Raw genomic sequence first — 14,523 nt, forward strand, 5'->3', positions numbered from 1 at the left:
AATATCCGTATTCAGATCCGTATCCGCGGATATACATTTTTAACGATCCGGCACATCACTAGTTTATACCAACTTACTTAGGAGTAAGAGCAGCGACCGTCTCCTCATCCATCCACTCCATAGCCTGGATGATCTGATGGGGGTTGGCAGGTGGCGGGTACGGCTTCTCTTCCAGAAGCTTCTCGTGCAGGTGGCAGTAGGCTGTCGATATGTGGATGAACAGCTGAGGAAGAGACGCAACAAGGTAAGAATTAGTAATGTTCCGGCCAGCGCCTTCCTAAATCAAGTCCGCAATTATCACCCCCGTATAACAAAAATTGCATTTTGCGTAGGAGTTTCTTGCTAATAAAGCAATCTCACTTTCGTTCTGACCTCGTGACCGAACGCATCACTTACACAATTTTGTACAATTTTATAATTAATATAAGTTTAAGTTGAAATTTTATTCTAAATTAAAACTCACAATGGCCCCGATTCCTACAATCGCCTCCTAATTTTATTTAAAGTTATACCTGTCAATTTCTTATCGGCCGATAAGGAAAGGGACGGATGATTGACAGCTCTTAATTTTAGGAAGAATGAGTAAACGAATGAATAACCCGGGCGAATAAAATAGGCATCTCGCTGGTATGTAATCCGTTTGACGTGCTGTCTACTTAACTCTGTCGGGTTATTGGCCGATGTAAAATTTTTAGACGGTTGTTTTGGATTTGTGCTTAAAATTGACGTGTGTTCCATAAATTTTATGCCTATCGATTACCAGTCCCTTTCTTTTTCAGCGGATAAGAAAATGACAGGTATAACTTAAAATAAAATTAGATGGCGTCTGCAGGAATTAGCACCATTGTGTATGCCTAAGACAAGTAACTTTATATTTAAGTAATTGTTTTTACCTTTGATGGGTTTGCTCTTGGCCCAAGACTTGCCTAAGGCATTGACGAGGCCTAAGATGGAGCTCGCCCAGAAGGTGCCTGTTCACTCTGGCCTTGAAAGCACCCGGGTTATTGCATTTGGAAATACAGAAGACGGCAGAGAATTCCACTCCTTAATCGACTCACATACATACATAAACTCACGCCTATTTCCCACCGGGATAATTAGAGACTATGGAATTCCATTTGCTTCGATCCTGACACACTTCTCTTGCTTCCTCCACATTCATCAATCGCTTCATACACGCACGCCGGTTCAGAGTAGATCGTACTAAAACTTTTCTAAGGACATCTCCAATTTGGTCAATGTACGTCCTTCTAGGTCTTCCTCTGCCAGTCCTACCGCCCCTTAGGAGTTAAAATGGGTGGCACAGGGGTGGTAAATTACCAGAAGGTTCTTGCACTCCTTAGCCAGCTCCAGCATCAACTTGGTACCTCGTACGTTCAGCATGACTGCTTTCTTCAACTCCTCGTCAAACCTGAAAGGATGGAGGTTTCTTTTAAGCCGAAGGTTGTTTTGAGTTAAGGAATAGAGCATAGTACCTGTTAGAAGAACATTATGAAACAAATAAAAGAGAAGGTGCTGGTCGTGTCGTATCAGGAGGTGAAGGGTTTGGCGGGAAGAGAGGAATGGCGATTACTCCACCGACAAGAGCGCGGCTCTTAAATAAGGAGAGAGACTCGCTAGTCTCAAGTTGGAGAGTGACTAGAGATCGACGAAGCAACGGACTTCCAGCGGCGATTAGACGTTGTATAAGTATACATCGTGTTAGTGACATCGTAACGAATACTCAAGGGGATGATTCAGACCATGATTCTGGGTTATTAATATGAAGTGGAATTTTCTATCGCAAAATTCATGTTTTTTTTTGTTGTTTAATTATTTTAATTTCTATACTTTTGCGATGGAAAATTTCACTTGATATTAACTCAGAATTATCAGGTGAATCATCCCTCTTAGTATTCGTTACGATATCACTTACACCAAATACAAGTACATACGGTAGCCATACAAATATGTCATGGGTGTTAGTGACCCCGTAACGAATACTGAGGGGGATGAATCAGACCATGATTCTGAGTTGATATCGAGTGGAATTTCCTGCCAAAAGTTTATGTTTTTTTTGTGTTTTTTTAATTATTTTTCTATCCATACTTTTGCGATGGAAAATTCCACTTGATATCAACTCAGAATCATGGTCTGAATCATCCTCCTCAGTATTCGTTACGACGTCACTAACTCCCTGTATTAGGTATGCGTCGCTGCGACAACTACGTTAGCACTGTTGTTGAAGTCAATGAAGGATTTAACTTCTAGCTTGCCAGGGACAGGTCCGATTTTGATGATTTTTTTTCTTTAATAGGGGTAGTTTTTTATATACTAACACCCTGTATGTATGTATGTATATATGTTATGTATGAAAGTGTATATGTAGTTAGTGTCCGGGGTGCGCCTGTGTTACCTGATAGTAGCAGCGGCGTGGATCACGATATGCACGTTGTCGACGATGGTTTGTCTGTCAGCCGCGCTGATGGCCAGGTCCGGAGCGCCGGCGTCCCCGGCGATCAGGGTCATCTTACTAAGTAGGGCTCCGATGCCGCCCCGGAGCTTGAGGAGTTTCTCGAAGAGCTGGAAGATGGGAGGAAGCCTTGAAAAAATATATACAAGGTGTCTTCTATCGTGTGGGTTGGGAGGTGTATCACCAACCCCATCAACTTTAGTGTCGGGGCTATTATTGAGCCGCCAAAGGCCCTTGACATGGCTCTTGTAACGACTACTTACTTACATCAGTAAGTAATAACCGGGACTGTTTAGGATTTAATTATTGTTTTGTTTAAGTATTAAGTGAAACACGATTGTTTGGTTCTTTTTTCAATATTGCATATAAGTTATGTGTCTACAAGCTACTAGGCTGTACGTCAATGACAACCACAGCCTCGGTGTCATTAAAAAAAAAAAACTCTCCATCTTGCGCGTGACACCCACTACTGTGTGCTCCGCATTTTAATATTGTTTTTGTGGTGAAATAATTGATAATATTCTTCGTGGACTTGTGCCTCTGATCTAGAAACTGTACTGTAACTATTATATACAAAATCAAAAGGAAACATTGTGTAATACATCTCAAACATCAGCTACCGGACGGTACTTCATAGGGCGACGCCGTGATCACGTGGTGAGTGGCTCATTTCTTTTATGTTTTATTGAGGAGAGTGCCTACAATCGTGGAGATCTTTATACTTACTTTAAACTACATAAGGTTAACTGGTCCTTCACAGTTCATTCCCGAAAACCTACTTATTTTTCGTACAGGGACCAATGGCTTAACGTGCCTTCCGAAGCACGGGTCATTACTTGCGGGCAATCAGGTGATCAGCATGTAATGTCAATAAAGAAGTAACATAATATCACGCATATTTCCCTTTAGGGTAAGCAGCGCCCACGGAATTACATTTACTACAATCCTGATACAATCCCTTCGCTTCCCTAACAAAAAAGTACTTACCAAATTACCTAATTCTAATACGGCCTACATGGTTCAGTGGTTGAGCGTTGGGCTCACGATCCGGAGGCCCTGGGTTCGAATCCCGGTGAAAATCACTTTGTGATCCCTAGTTTGATTAGGACATTACAGGTTGATCACCTGATTGTCCGAAAGTAAGATGATCCGTGCTTCGGAAGGCACGTGAAGCCGTTGGTCCCGGTTACTATTTACCGATGTAAGTAAGTAGTCGTTATATGAGCCATTTCAGGGGCCTTTGGCGGCTCAATAATAACCCTGACACCAAGGTTAGGTTGGTATTCCACCTCACAACCCACACGATAAGAAGACCTGATTCTAAAATTAAATAATAAACCAGTAACCTACTACCAACCTAACAATTAAGTAATAACTCGGAAAGTAAAGACCGATTCAGGCAGATGTTACGACATAGCATTAGCTTGTTACAAAACTGTTGTCCAACTCAGTTTGACCTTGGCTTTAATTCTGTGAGGACCGGATTCTTTATGTTACTTTATGGTTTACGTATTCAAAACTCACGCCTTTTGCCCTTATTAGGGCAGACAGGGTTATAAGAGGTGAGAAGACTGCTTGTCGTTGACTTAAAGGATAAACTATGTAAGCGTCTTTTTGAAAAATCACATTGGGATGTTAATTTTGTTAACAAAACCTTGCAATTATTGTTAATTCTTCTCTTTGGTGTGTAGAATGGCCAAGAATGTTCAGTCCTAGTTTTCGTTCTCATTTGTTGCCATAACTCATTCTCCTATGCGTTTTCTTCCAATTAGTGTTGTCCCTCGATAGTGCCCTATCGATAGTTTTCGATCGAACTATCGATAGTTTACCAAAAAACGATAGTATCGATAATTAATCGATACTATCGATAGTAGTTTTGTACGATCGATAGTGACCTTAATTTCGATAGTATTGAATGTAGCATTGTGTGGAACAATTCACACCATTTAAAGCTCGTATTTAATAAATTTTATGTTACGTGGGTGGTTTTGCAGTGGATGTTTGGTTTTGAAGTAGGCAATTCTCAAAACTTTAAAAAACACTATTAAGTGAGTGGATAGGATTTTTTTTTACAATACTATCGAAATTAAGGTCACTATCGATCGTACAAAACTATCGATAGTATCGTTGCTTATCAATAGTATCACCAAAAAAGAGCTATCGATACTATCGATAGGCCTATCGGTTGGGTAGATGATTTTGGCTGTTTACTATCGATAGTAAAACTATCGATTTTTCGGCAACACTACTTCCAATCCCGAAACTTTCGTTACGTACACCACTTTTGCAAACGGTCTCCGTGGTCCTCATCATTGGAGGCGGTGGTGACAAGACAGGCGTGGCCGCCTCGACAAAGGTATAGATAGCATAGAATAGAAGAAAGAGGTATCTGTCTGAGAACTGATATAGGCAGCTAAATTACTCAATTTGTATAACAATATTTTATGTTTATTTATTTTTTTAAAGAACGTCTAGGGCCCCATGTCGAAGTTTTCCTTGAAGCTTCTTTTCCCCGGCTATACAGGTTGTGAGAAGCTGCAGTAGTTTTAGGCGGACGAGACGTTCGTTATGTAAAAATTACGATTCAAAATGTAACTATGTTACGAACTGAATAAAGATATTTTCGAATTCGTATAAATAAAAAAATTACAATTACAGTGCAGTGCAGTGTTTACGAACGTGAGTTTATGAATCTATGGTCACAACAATGCGTGCTCTCTGAAGCACGGAGTTATAATTATCTAAGTTGTATATGATGCGAAAATTACACCTCATATTACAAAATTTAGTTGGTTCGTTGCTAAATTAACTCGACGTAAAGATAAGTAATTGCTAATACTATGTAATAAATTGCTAGATTTAATTGGATGCTAGATTTTTTAAACAGCGCTTGCTACTTACGAGTACTTGTATATTAAGACACATAGGTATAACAAAGCATCACGCCTATGTCCCCAAAGGGGTAGGCAGAGGAGTATAGTATATAAACCCATTCCTCGCCAGCTATGTACAAGTCCTTTTTTCATTAATTTACCACTACCGTAGATACAACGATTAATACAAAATTGCGACGAAAACTTGGCGCTTGTTTAGCTATACATTCGTACACAGCGGTATATAAGTAAGTACGGTCACGAGTACTAATATATACACACTTTGCAACCATGTCACATTAACTTTTTGACAATTTAAACCGTAAGCCTCATTAAATGTTAAATATGATAGTGCGACAGGGTTCTAAAGTGGATACATTATATTGCTCATGACTGTACATTCAATAAAATCGTGTCACATTAAGAAAGTACGCATCGTCTTATTACGCATATTAGCGCGTGGTGCTTCGTAACGCGGTCGGGTTATACTGCGACTCTGATTGACCGGGAGTACTTGTTTTAGTGTATTTTAAACTAACTGGGTTTTAAAATGACGGTCTAAAGGTGACTAAAAACGTTTTCTTTTCTTCAAATAGAAAGAAACTTATCTTATCTAGCCTAAATTGTCCCACTGCTGGGCAAAGGCCTCCCTCCATTTCTTCCAGGACTCTCTCTCCAGTGCTTCCTCCGGCCAGCCTTCCAGGAAAGCATCCAAGTCGTCGCGCCATCTCCGCCTCGGTCTGCCGCGCCTTACAGTGCAGTGCAGTGTTTAGAAAGAAACTTATTTAAGAATTTTGATAAAGAAAAATGTAGGTAATAATTTAAGTGCGACATTTTGTCACGTTTTTCTGTAACATCACATTGTGCTTTTTCACACGAATTCCATTGTAATTTCGTGTTTTAACGTTTAGTAAAAAGTAACTGATTTGACTAGTTGGAACCTACCCTATTCCATAGTCTCTGCTTTCCCCGGCGTGAGTTTATGTGTGTATGTTTTTTTCCAAACAATTCTTTATGTCTTTAGTTCTTCTTTCTTCTATCGTGTGGATTGTAAGGTAGAGTACTAACCTCATCAACCTTGGTGTCAGGGTTACTATTGACCCGCCAAAAGCGCCTGACATGGCTCATGTGACGACTACTTACTTACATCAGTAAGTAGTAACCGGGACCGGGTTAACGTGCCTTCCGACGCACGGATCATATTACTTTTTGGACAATCAGGTAATCAGCCTGTAATGTCCTAGCCAAACTAGGGATCACAAGGTGATTTTTGTGATATGTCCCCACCGGGATTCGAACCCGGGATCTCCGGATCGTGAGCCCAACGCTCAACCACTGGACCACGGAGGCCGGTATATGTCTTTAGTTGTCCACTGGGGTACAGAATAAGCCCTGTAATCGTTTGTCGGCGGCTAATGTCGACATAGATCGCACAGACACCGATGTAGGACGAAGTGTGCAAGGCGCACAGAAAGGGATTTGGGATATATCACATAACATAACAAATACTTTATTGCACAAACAGGAAAAAACAAAATACAAAACAAAAGAGAAATAGAATTAGTACAATAGGCGGCCTTATTGCTAAGTAGCAATCTTTTCCAGGCAACCTTTAAGTATAGGAAATATTGAATATTATGTAATATAGCGGGATAGTGCAGCATGGGAATACTTGTGCATATAAAAATAAATACACTTTCGACTACATAAACTACATAATAATAATACACATAATTATAATTGTTATAATAAATATATATTACTACTTAAACTACTACATATACTAAGGAAGAAAAGGAGTAGATAGACTAGATAGATTATGAAGATGAAGAGGAAATAGAGGAAATATTTATATTTTAATATGTGCTTACTAAACATAGTATAAAGTCCCTTACTAACCATTATGGGTGTACAAAAGTCTGAAATACAGTTTTATTTATTTATTTATTTTATAATATTAATAATAATAAATAATTTTAATTATTATTATTATTTGTTTTTTTTATATTTTTTTAACTTTTTTTATTGGGCTAATAAATAATTTTGAATTTGATTTTTTTGAATTTGAAAAAAGATCATCCTTAGTCCGTCCCTGGTTCATTGTTTTTCGCAACCATCTGCAACAGCGCACTGGGCATGCAACTACTAACTATTGGCGCAGAACAATATTACACTACCTTGTCATTTAGTAAATTGTTCGCGAATTTACTACCTTCACGCTACGCTACATGCGGCGTGGGCAGCGCAACGCGGTTTGAGTAACGTAACTGTTGTTTTTAGGGTTCCGTACCTAATGAGGGAGGGATGAACCATATTGAAGACTATAGAGAACCGGAGAGGAAATATGATTGGCCACCTGATACGACACGATTCATTTATAACAAACATTATAGAAGGAAAAATTGAAGGGAAGAGAGGAAGGGGTAGACCTAGGATAACATTTATGAAACAAATAAAAGAGAGGGTGCAGGTCGTGTCGTATCGGGAGGTGAAGGTTTTGGCGGGAAGAAGAGAGGAATGGCGGTTACTCCACCGACAAGAGCGCAGCTCTTAAATAGAGAGAGAGAGAGAGAGAGAGAGACCTAATGAGGGAGTCCTAGTACGGCTTTGAAATAGACTACTCTGGGCGCCATCCCACTCGCATCAGGCAGAGTATAGGTCCCGGCAAACTTCTTGAGCATCGACCTTGACTGCGCACAACCGAATTTTAGATCTCTTTGGTGGTGCGGTACGGGGCGCGGGGGCGGATGAGCCCCGCATCGACCGGCTATTGGTAGATCAGTCGATACTTCCCCCGCGCACTCTGTCTTCGTCCCTTTGACTCCCGAATACACTTGCGTGCAGTGAAACTGTCACGTTTTTGTTATTGCTCATTTGTTTAAGTTTAAGAATTGGTTACTAGCACGAGGTCTATATCTACAGATCCAAAACCTAGCATTAGCTCTGGTATTGCTGGTTTCAACCTCATGGAAGGAATATTATACTTACCTGACGATTAGTTTTTTATTAAATATAATAATAAAATATAAGTTTTAATAAACTATAATAATATAAGTTTAGTTTTATTTACATAATTAAATAATATAATAATTGTTTTTTTTAATGAAGTTAAGAAAATAATCAAAAGTTCATTTTTTTGCATGCTCAAGAAGTTTGCCGGGGGTTATACTGTTTTTTCGACGTGACTTATTGTAGATTTGCCGCAGATGGCATTATACTTGGCCGGAAAAAAAAATGTCAATGGTACGGAACCCTTCGTGCGCGAGCCCAACTCGCACTTGGCCGGTTTTTTTTATTCAATTAATTGGAGATAGTTTGTTTATTATGTTTTAATTGGGTTATGTTGGTACATGATGTTATGTTGTAACGTTACACGTATATGTATAAATACACAGGGTGTTAGTGACGTCGTAACGAATACTAACCCTGGTGTCAGAGTTATTATTTAGCCGCCATAGGCCCCTGACATGACTCGTGTAACGACTACGTACTTACATCAGTAAGTAGTAACCGGGACCAACGGCTTAACGTGCCTTCCGAAGCACGAATCATCTTACTTTTGGACAATCAGGTGATTCGCCTGTAATGTCCTAACCAAACAAGGGTCACATAGTGATTTTTGTGATTTGTACCCACCGGGATTCGAACCCGGGACCTCAAAGTGAGAGGCAAGCGTTTTACCAACAGGGCTACCACGGCTCGGCTTTAGAGTAAGTTAGTAAATGTAGAAATAAGTTTGTATTCACTTCATTCCAACTGCGGCCGCAAAGTTTCGCAAATACTAAACTATGACCCGAGTTGAATTACAACTGACGAATGATTGTGTAAAAATGTTTCCTCAGACATTGTCCGGAATGTTCTAGGTTTAACTTAACTTGTCACAAGTATGATGAGGTACTTATTGGCCCCGATTCCTGCAGACACATCCTAATTTAATTTGACGTTACACCCGTCATTTTCTTATCCGCCGAAAAGAAAAGGGACGGATCATTGACAGCTCTTAATTTTAGAAAGAATGAGTAAAGAATGGATAACCCGGGCGAATCAAAAAGGTATCTCGCTGGTTTGCAAACCATTTGACGTGTGCTGTCAACATAATACTGTCGGGTTATTGGCCAGTGTAAAAAAATTAAACGGTCGTTCTAGATTTGTGCTTAAAATTGTCGTGTGTTCCATAAATTTTATGCTTGTCGATTACCCGTCCCTTTCCTTTTCGACGGATAAGAAAATGACAGATATAACTTAAAATAAAATTAGATGGTGTTTACAGGAATTAGCACCATTGTCCGGATTATTCTAGCCTTATAACTTTTCACAAGAATGGTTAGGTTACCTATTATTTGTATTACCGGCGCTTTAGATTGTATGTGTTAATTTTTTTTCAATATTCAATTTTCTCTATTTGCATACTATGATGGTGTACAAGTTTGTAAGTTACATAAATGTGTTTAATATCACAGACCTATAATGACCCATTCTATAAATTGAATTCAATATAAATTAAATTAAATTCATCTTTTTTGGGGTTATGTATACGTTTTTACAATAAAATACCAGATAATATTTTAAATTTGTCAGAGAATAAATTTAAAGCTCACGTGAAGCTTACTTTATGTAAAAAAGCTTATTATAAGATTACCTAATGATTACCTACATGATAAAAATGTCTGGTATTGAATGTGTTCCTCTAGTTATAATAACTTGTAATGTGTACCATTGGTTTTTAAAAGATGTGTTGCTGTTGCAGTTTCTTGTCATTTCTTCTCCTCAGCCATAACACCTTGCGAAATGACGTAAATTCAAAAATGTTACATTGACCTTCAACAAGTTTATCCATTACTTACATTGAATAAATGATTCTGATTTCTGATATAGTCTCTGCTTACCCCTGTGGGAAATAGGCGTGAGGCGTGTCTTTTTCCCACCGGGGTAAGTGGAGAGTATGGAATTCTATTGGCTTCGATCCTGACACACTTCTCTTGCTTCCTCCACATTCATCAATTTCATACACGCACGCCGGTTCAGAGTAGATCGTACTGAATCTTTTCTAAGGACATTGGTGGTATGCTTCGGAAGAAGTAAATGAAAAAAACTTACAGCATCATTGAAGAGTTCTTCCAAACGTTGTTTTGGTGTTTTCCCTTTCTTTTGTCGCACGAGCAACATAATCTGACCGATATCCGGGCATTTTCTGGAAGAAACCATAAACATTGTTAATGTTAAAACGCGCTTTTTTTAAGAATATATTTTTTTAATCAAATAAGGTACAATTTAAACAGTTAACAGCGAGCCCTGTGCTAGGATCATTCTGTATCGCAGTGCCTCAATGAGATACAATTTTCGCTTAAAATTAATAAAATCAGCCTTTGGCGGCTCAATAATAACCCTGACCAGGGTTGATGAGGTTGGTAATTTGAGAGTTGGCACCTCACAACCCACACGATAGAGGAAGAATAAAATTATAAGTACATCAAGTCCGGTGGAAACTTAACTTACTTACTTACTTGTAGAATAATACAGTTAAAAATTATATTAAGAAAATTAGGACAACAAATCTTGGAATCTAAAACAGTCCCTGGTCGTTATTGTGGTGAGCTAGAAGATATTTTTAAATTTATTTATTGGATGGATTTGTATGAATACGTTTTGAACTAAGGCGTCTGTGCCTTGTAGTCTGTTTCTGTATAATAGACCTTGACCCTTGATCCTATGCCACAATACTGATTACTAACGCACTGACTGACACCTGTCGCCTTGCCAGCGTGCCTTCATTTGTATGCGCGTAGTTAATGCGTCAAGAGTGGGTTTTTTGTGGGTCTTTTAAGGGGTCTATAAGGGGTGCTTTTTGAAGGGTAAAACGTAGTTTATCTACGAGCTTTTTCAGCTTGAAGCCTGACTCGCGGGAAAGGTTTTTTGAGGGGCTTTTGGGGGACTTTTAGGGAGTAGATTGCCGGTTATGTTATTGATTGGCGGTTACGGATATTTGTATTGTATTATATATTTGTATTTTCGGGGGTTCTTTTAAATGGGATCTGGGATATTAGTCTCGGTTTATCATTTAATTGAAAACGAACCTATGCAGTTTTTCCTGTCCCGCCGTTATAGGGACTTTCGAATAGTACTTTGGGGGTCTTCTGGTGTAATTTATTATTTATTTAGAAAAACAGTAATGAGTGAACAACGAACATAAGTATTTTCTCCACCAGCACTTTCCTTATGAAGCCTGTTTTGCTGTTAAAGGGTTTTTCGAGGGGTCTTTGGGAGACTTTCGGGGGGTCTTTCGCTGGAATAAGTGAAGGACGAACCTGAGCAGTTTCTCCACGAGGACTTTCCCCATGAAGCCTGTCCCGCCGGTGATCAGCACATTTCTGTTAGTGAAGGTCGCCGCGATCCTGTCTGGCATCGCGTCCACTTCCTCCGCCGTGAAGCCTTCAGCTGACATCTTGGCTGGAACGAAGAATAATAATAATAATAATAATAATAACGTTTATTGCATGAAATCAGGTTAGGTACATAATTAGGTAATTAATTACCACCATACAAAAAGCTACAATATTAAATACCTGTCGCATAACCCGAAAGTTCCTTACTTCGCCCACCATTTCATCGAATCACCTCGACCCCACTACACTTGGTTAAGGCCCGTGTAGTGGGTATAAACTACCCCTTAAAAGGGAGAATAGAAAATAAAATATAAATAATAATAACGTTTATTGCATGAAATCAGGTTAGGTACATAATTAGGTAATTAATTCTTTAAAAAAACAACAAAAAACCAATAACACAACATAGAGTGTCGTTGTGCAATAAAGTATAAGCTCACGTATATATCCCAATTGGGGTAGTCAGAGGTACATCCATCGCAAAATGAGCTAAGTCCCAGACTACCATATTGTTGTTAATTTATCTTAAGTACAGTTTTCACTAACACAGTTGGCTCGGCCATCATAGACGGCGATACGGCTCACCACCTTCTTCTTCTATCGTGTGGGTTGTATTACCAACCTCATCAACCCTGGTGTCATAGTTATTATTGAGCCGCCAAAGGCCCCTGACATGACTCATATAACGACTACGTACTTACATCAGTAATTAGTAACCGGGACCAATGGCTTAATGTGCCTTCCGAAGCACGGATCTTCTTACTTTCCAAAAATCAGGTGATCAGCCTGTAATGTCCCAACCAAACTAGGGACCACGAAGTAATTTTTGTGATATTTCCCCACCGGGAATCGAACCCAGGAGCTCCGGATCGTGAGCCCAACGCTCAACCACTGGATCACACCTAACACGGTGGTCTAACAGAAAACTCGGTGAGGTGTGGGTACTAAGTAGTTCGTTTTGCGATGGATGTACTTATGACTACCCCTATTAGGATACGTGAACTTATGTTATGTGTAATGTTTTATTTTACCCGACTGCGACGAAGCAAAAAGAAGGGTTATTGCTTCACCTGGCCCTCATTATGTGAGCGCCCTACTAACCTTCCTTACAAAACTATTGTTACTTTTAGTATTGTAATTATTCAGTATTTTATTCTCACATGTTAATTTATACGCAGCGACCTTCGTGGTGCAAGGTAGACCTTGACCGCTAAACCAAGACCCGGGTTCGATTCCCAATTGAGTCAACTTATTTTTCTTATCGTGTGAGTTGTGAAGTGGAATACTAACTCATCAACCCTGGTGTCAGGGTTACTAATGAGCTACCAAAGGCTCCTGACATGGCTCATGTAATAACTACTAACTTACATCAGTAAGTATTAACCGGGACCAACGGCTTAACGCGCCTTCCGGAGCACGGATCATCTTACTTTCGGACAATCAGGTGATCAACCTGTTATGTCCTAACCCTAACCAAACTATCCCTAGTTTGTGATCTCCACAAAGTGATTTTTGTGATATGTCCCCACCGGAATACGAACCCGGGGCCTCCGGATCGTGAGCCCACGGTAGTTTTATTATTTATTCTATCACGGGTGTTTTAAAAGGGTGCTCTATGTAGCTAAAGGGGTGAATATCAAAATGTGTCAAGTTTGGTGGCGAACTTTCATATTATTTTTTCGTGAAAAATTGGGTTCAACAAGTCACCTCGTAGATAGAGCTATTTTTTCATGACGAACCCAATTTTTCACGAAAAAATAATATGAAAGTTCGCCATCAAACTTGAAATTTTGATATTCACCCCAAGAAGAGCAGGAATGTTGGAAAATAATGAACTACAGTTTAATAATTAAGTATTATACGTCATATGAACGTAACTAGAGGTATAATTGGCCGCATCGTAATAATCATTGAAACAAGTTCCAAGAACAGACAGAAATAATAATTTACTTATAATGTTTTTATAAGTACACACCTACGTCGAATGTTTTTGTTCGTTTTGAAACAATACTTGTATGACGTTGATTCTCTTGCTTAAAAAAATACATGTTACTACAAAACACAAACTAAAAATAAACTAGGTTTGAAATAGTATTTCGCGCCGCAAAAGAAGTCGGCGGATTTTAATGAAACTAATTTGACAAGTCATAATAATTCTATGCAGAATCTGCGACAGTAGCGCCGCGGCGTTCGGGACTTCTTTCGTATACGGATTATATTTTAAACATAGTTTATGTTTTAGTCTTTTGTTTTGTAGTAACACTCTTTATGTTTACTTACACAGAAACCTTGCTCTTTCTTATAGTAAATAATAAAAATAATATCGCACAAGTGCTTTTCTATTATGGTATTTTTTTAAACTTACAATGGCCCCGATTCCTACAGTCACCTCCTAATTTTATTGTAAGTTATATCTGTCATTTTCTTATCCGCCGAAAAGGAAAGGGACGGATGATTGACAGCTCGTAATTTTAGGAATAATGAGTAAATGAATGAATAACCCCGGCGAATAAAATAGGCATCACGCTGGTATGCCATCCGTTTGACGTGCTGTCTACTTAACTCTGTAGGGGTTATTGCACGATGTAAAATTTGTAGACGGTTATTTTAGATTTCTGCTTAAAATTTACGTGTACTTATTCCATAAATTTTATGCCTGTCGATTACCCGACGCTTTCTTTATAACTTAAAATAAAATTAGATGGTTTTTACAGGAATTAGCACCAATAGAGTGCTTACATCCAGAAATTAAGGAACGAAGAAAAAAACAAGAAGAAGAATTCTATTGTATTAAGATTGTATTAAGCATTATCGA

At 38.9% G+C, this 14,523-nt stretch overlaps 1 protein-coding gene across 1 annotated transcript in view; it reads right to left on the bottom strand.

Moving 5' to 3' along the window:
• Nucleotides 1–14,523, bottom strand: part of LOC126379187 (putative fatty acyl-CoA reductase CG5065) — a 40,087-nt gene that overhangs the window by 18,197 nt on the left and 7,367 nt on the right. Inside the window, exons 2-6 of the mRNA XM_050027864.1 lie at nucleotides 11,631–11,772; nucleotides 10,423–10,516; nucleotides 2,396–2,562; nucleotides 1,321–1,411; nucleotides 78–223 (exon numbers count right to left, since the gene is read on the bottom strand). Of these exons, the coding sequence (XP_049883821.1) occupies nucleotides 78–223; nucleotides 1,321–1,411; nucleotides 2,396–2,562; nucleotides 10,423–10,516; nucleotides 11,631–11,767 (635 nt within the window). The 5' untranslated portion in view covers nucleotides 11,768–11,772. The remainder of the gene's footprint in view (nucleotides 1–77; nucleotides 224–1,320; nucleotides 1,412–2,395; nucleotides 2,563–10,422; nucleotides 10,517–11,630; nucleotides 11,773–14,523) is intronic.

Source organism: Pectinophora gossypiella, chromosome 28, assembly GCF_024362695.1.
Source record: "Pectinophora gossypiella chromosome 28, ilPecGoss1.1, whole genome shotgun sequence".
Classification (NCBI taxonomy): Eukaryota; Metazoa; Arthropoda; class Insecta; order Lepidoptera; family Gelechiidae; genus Pectinophora; species Pectinophora gossypiella.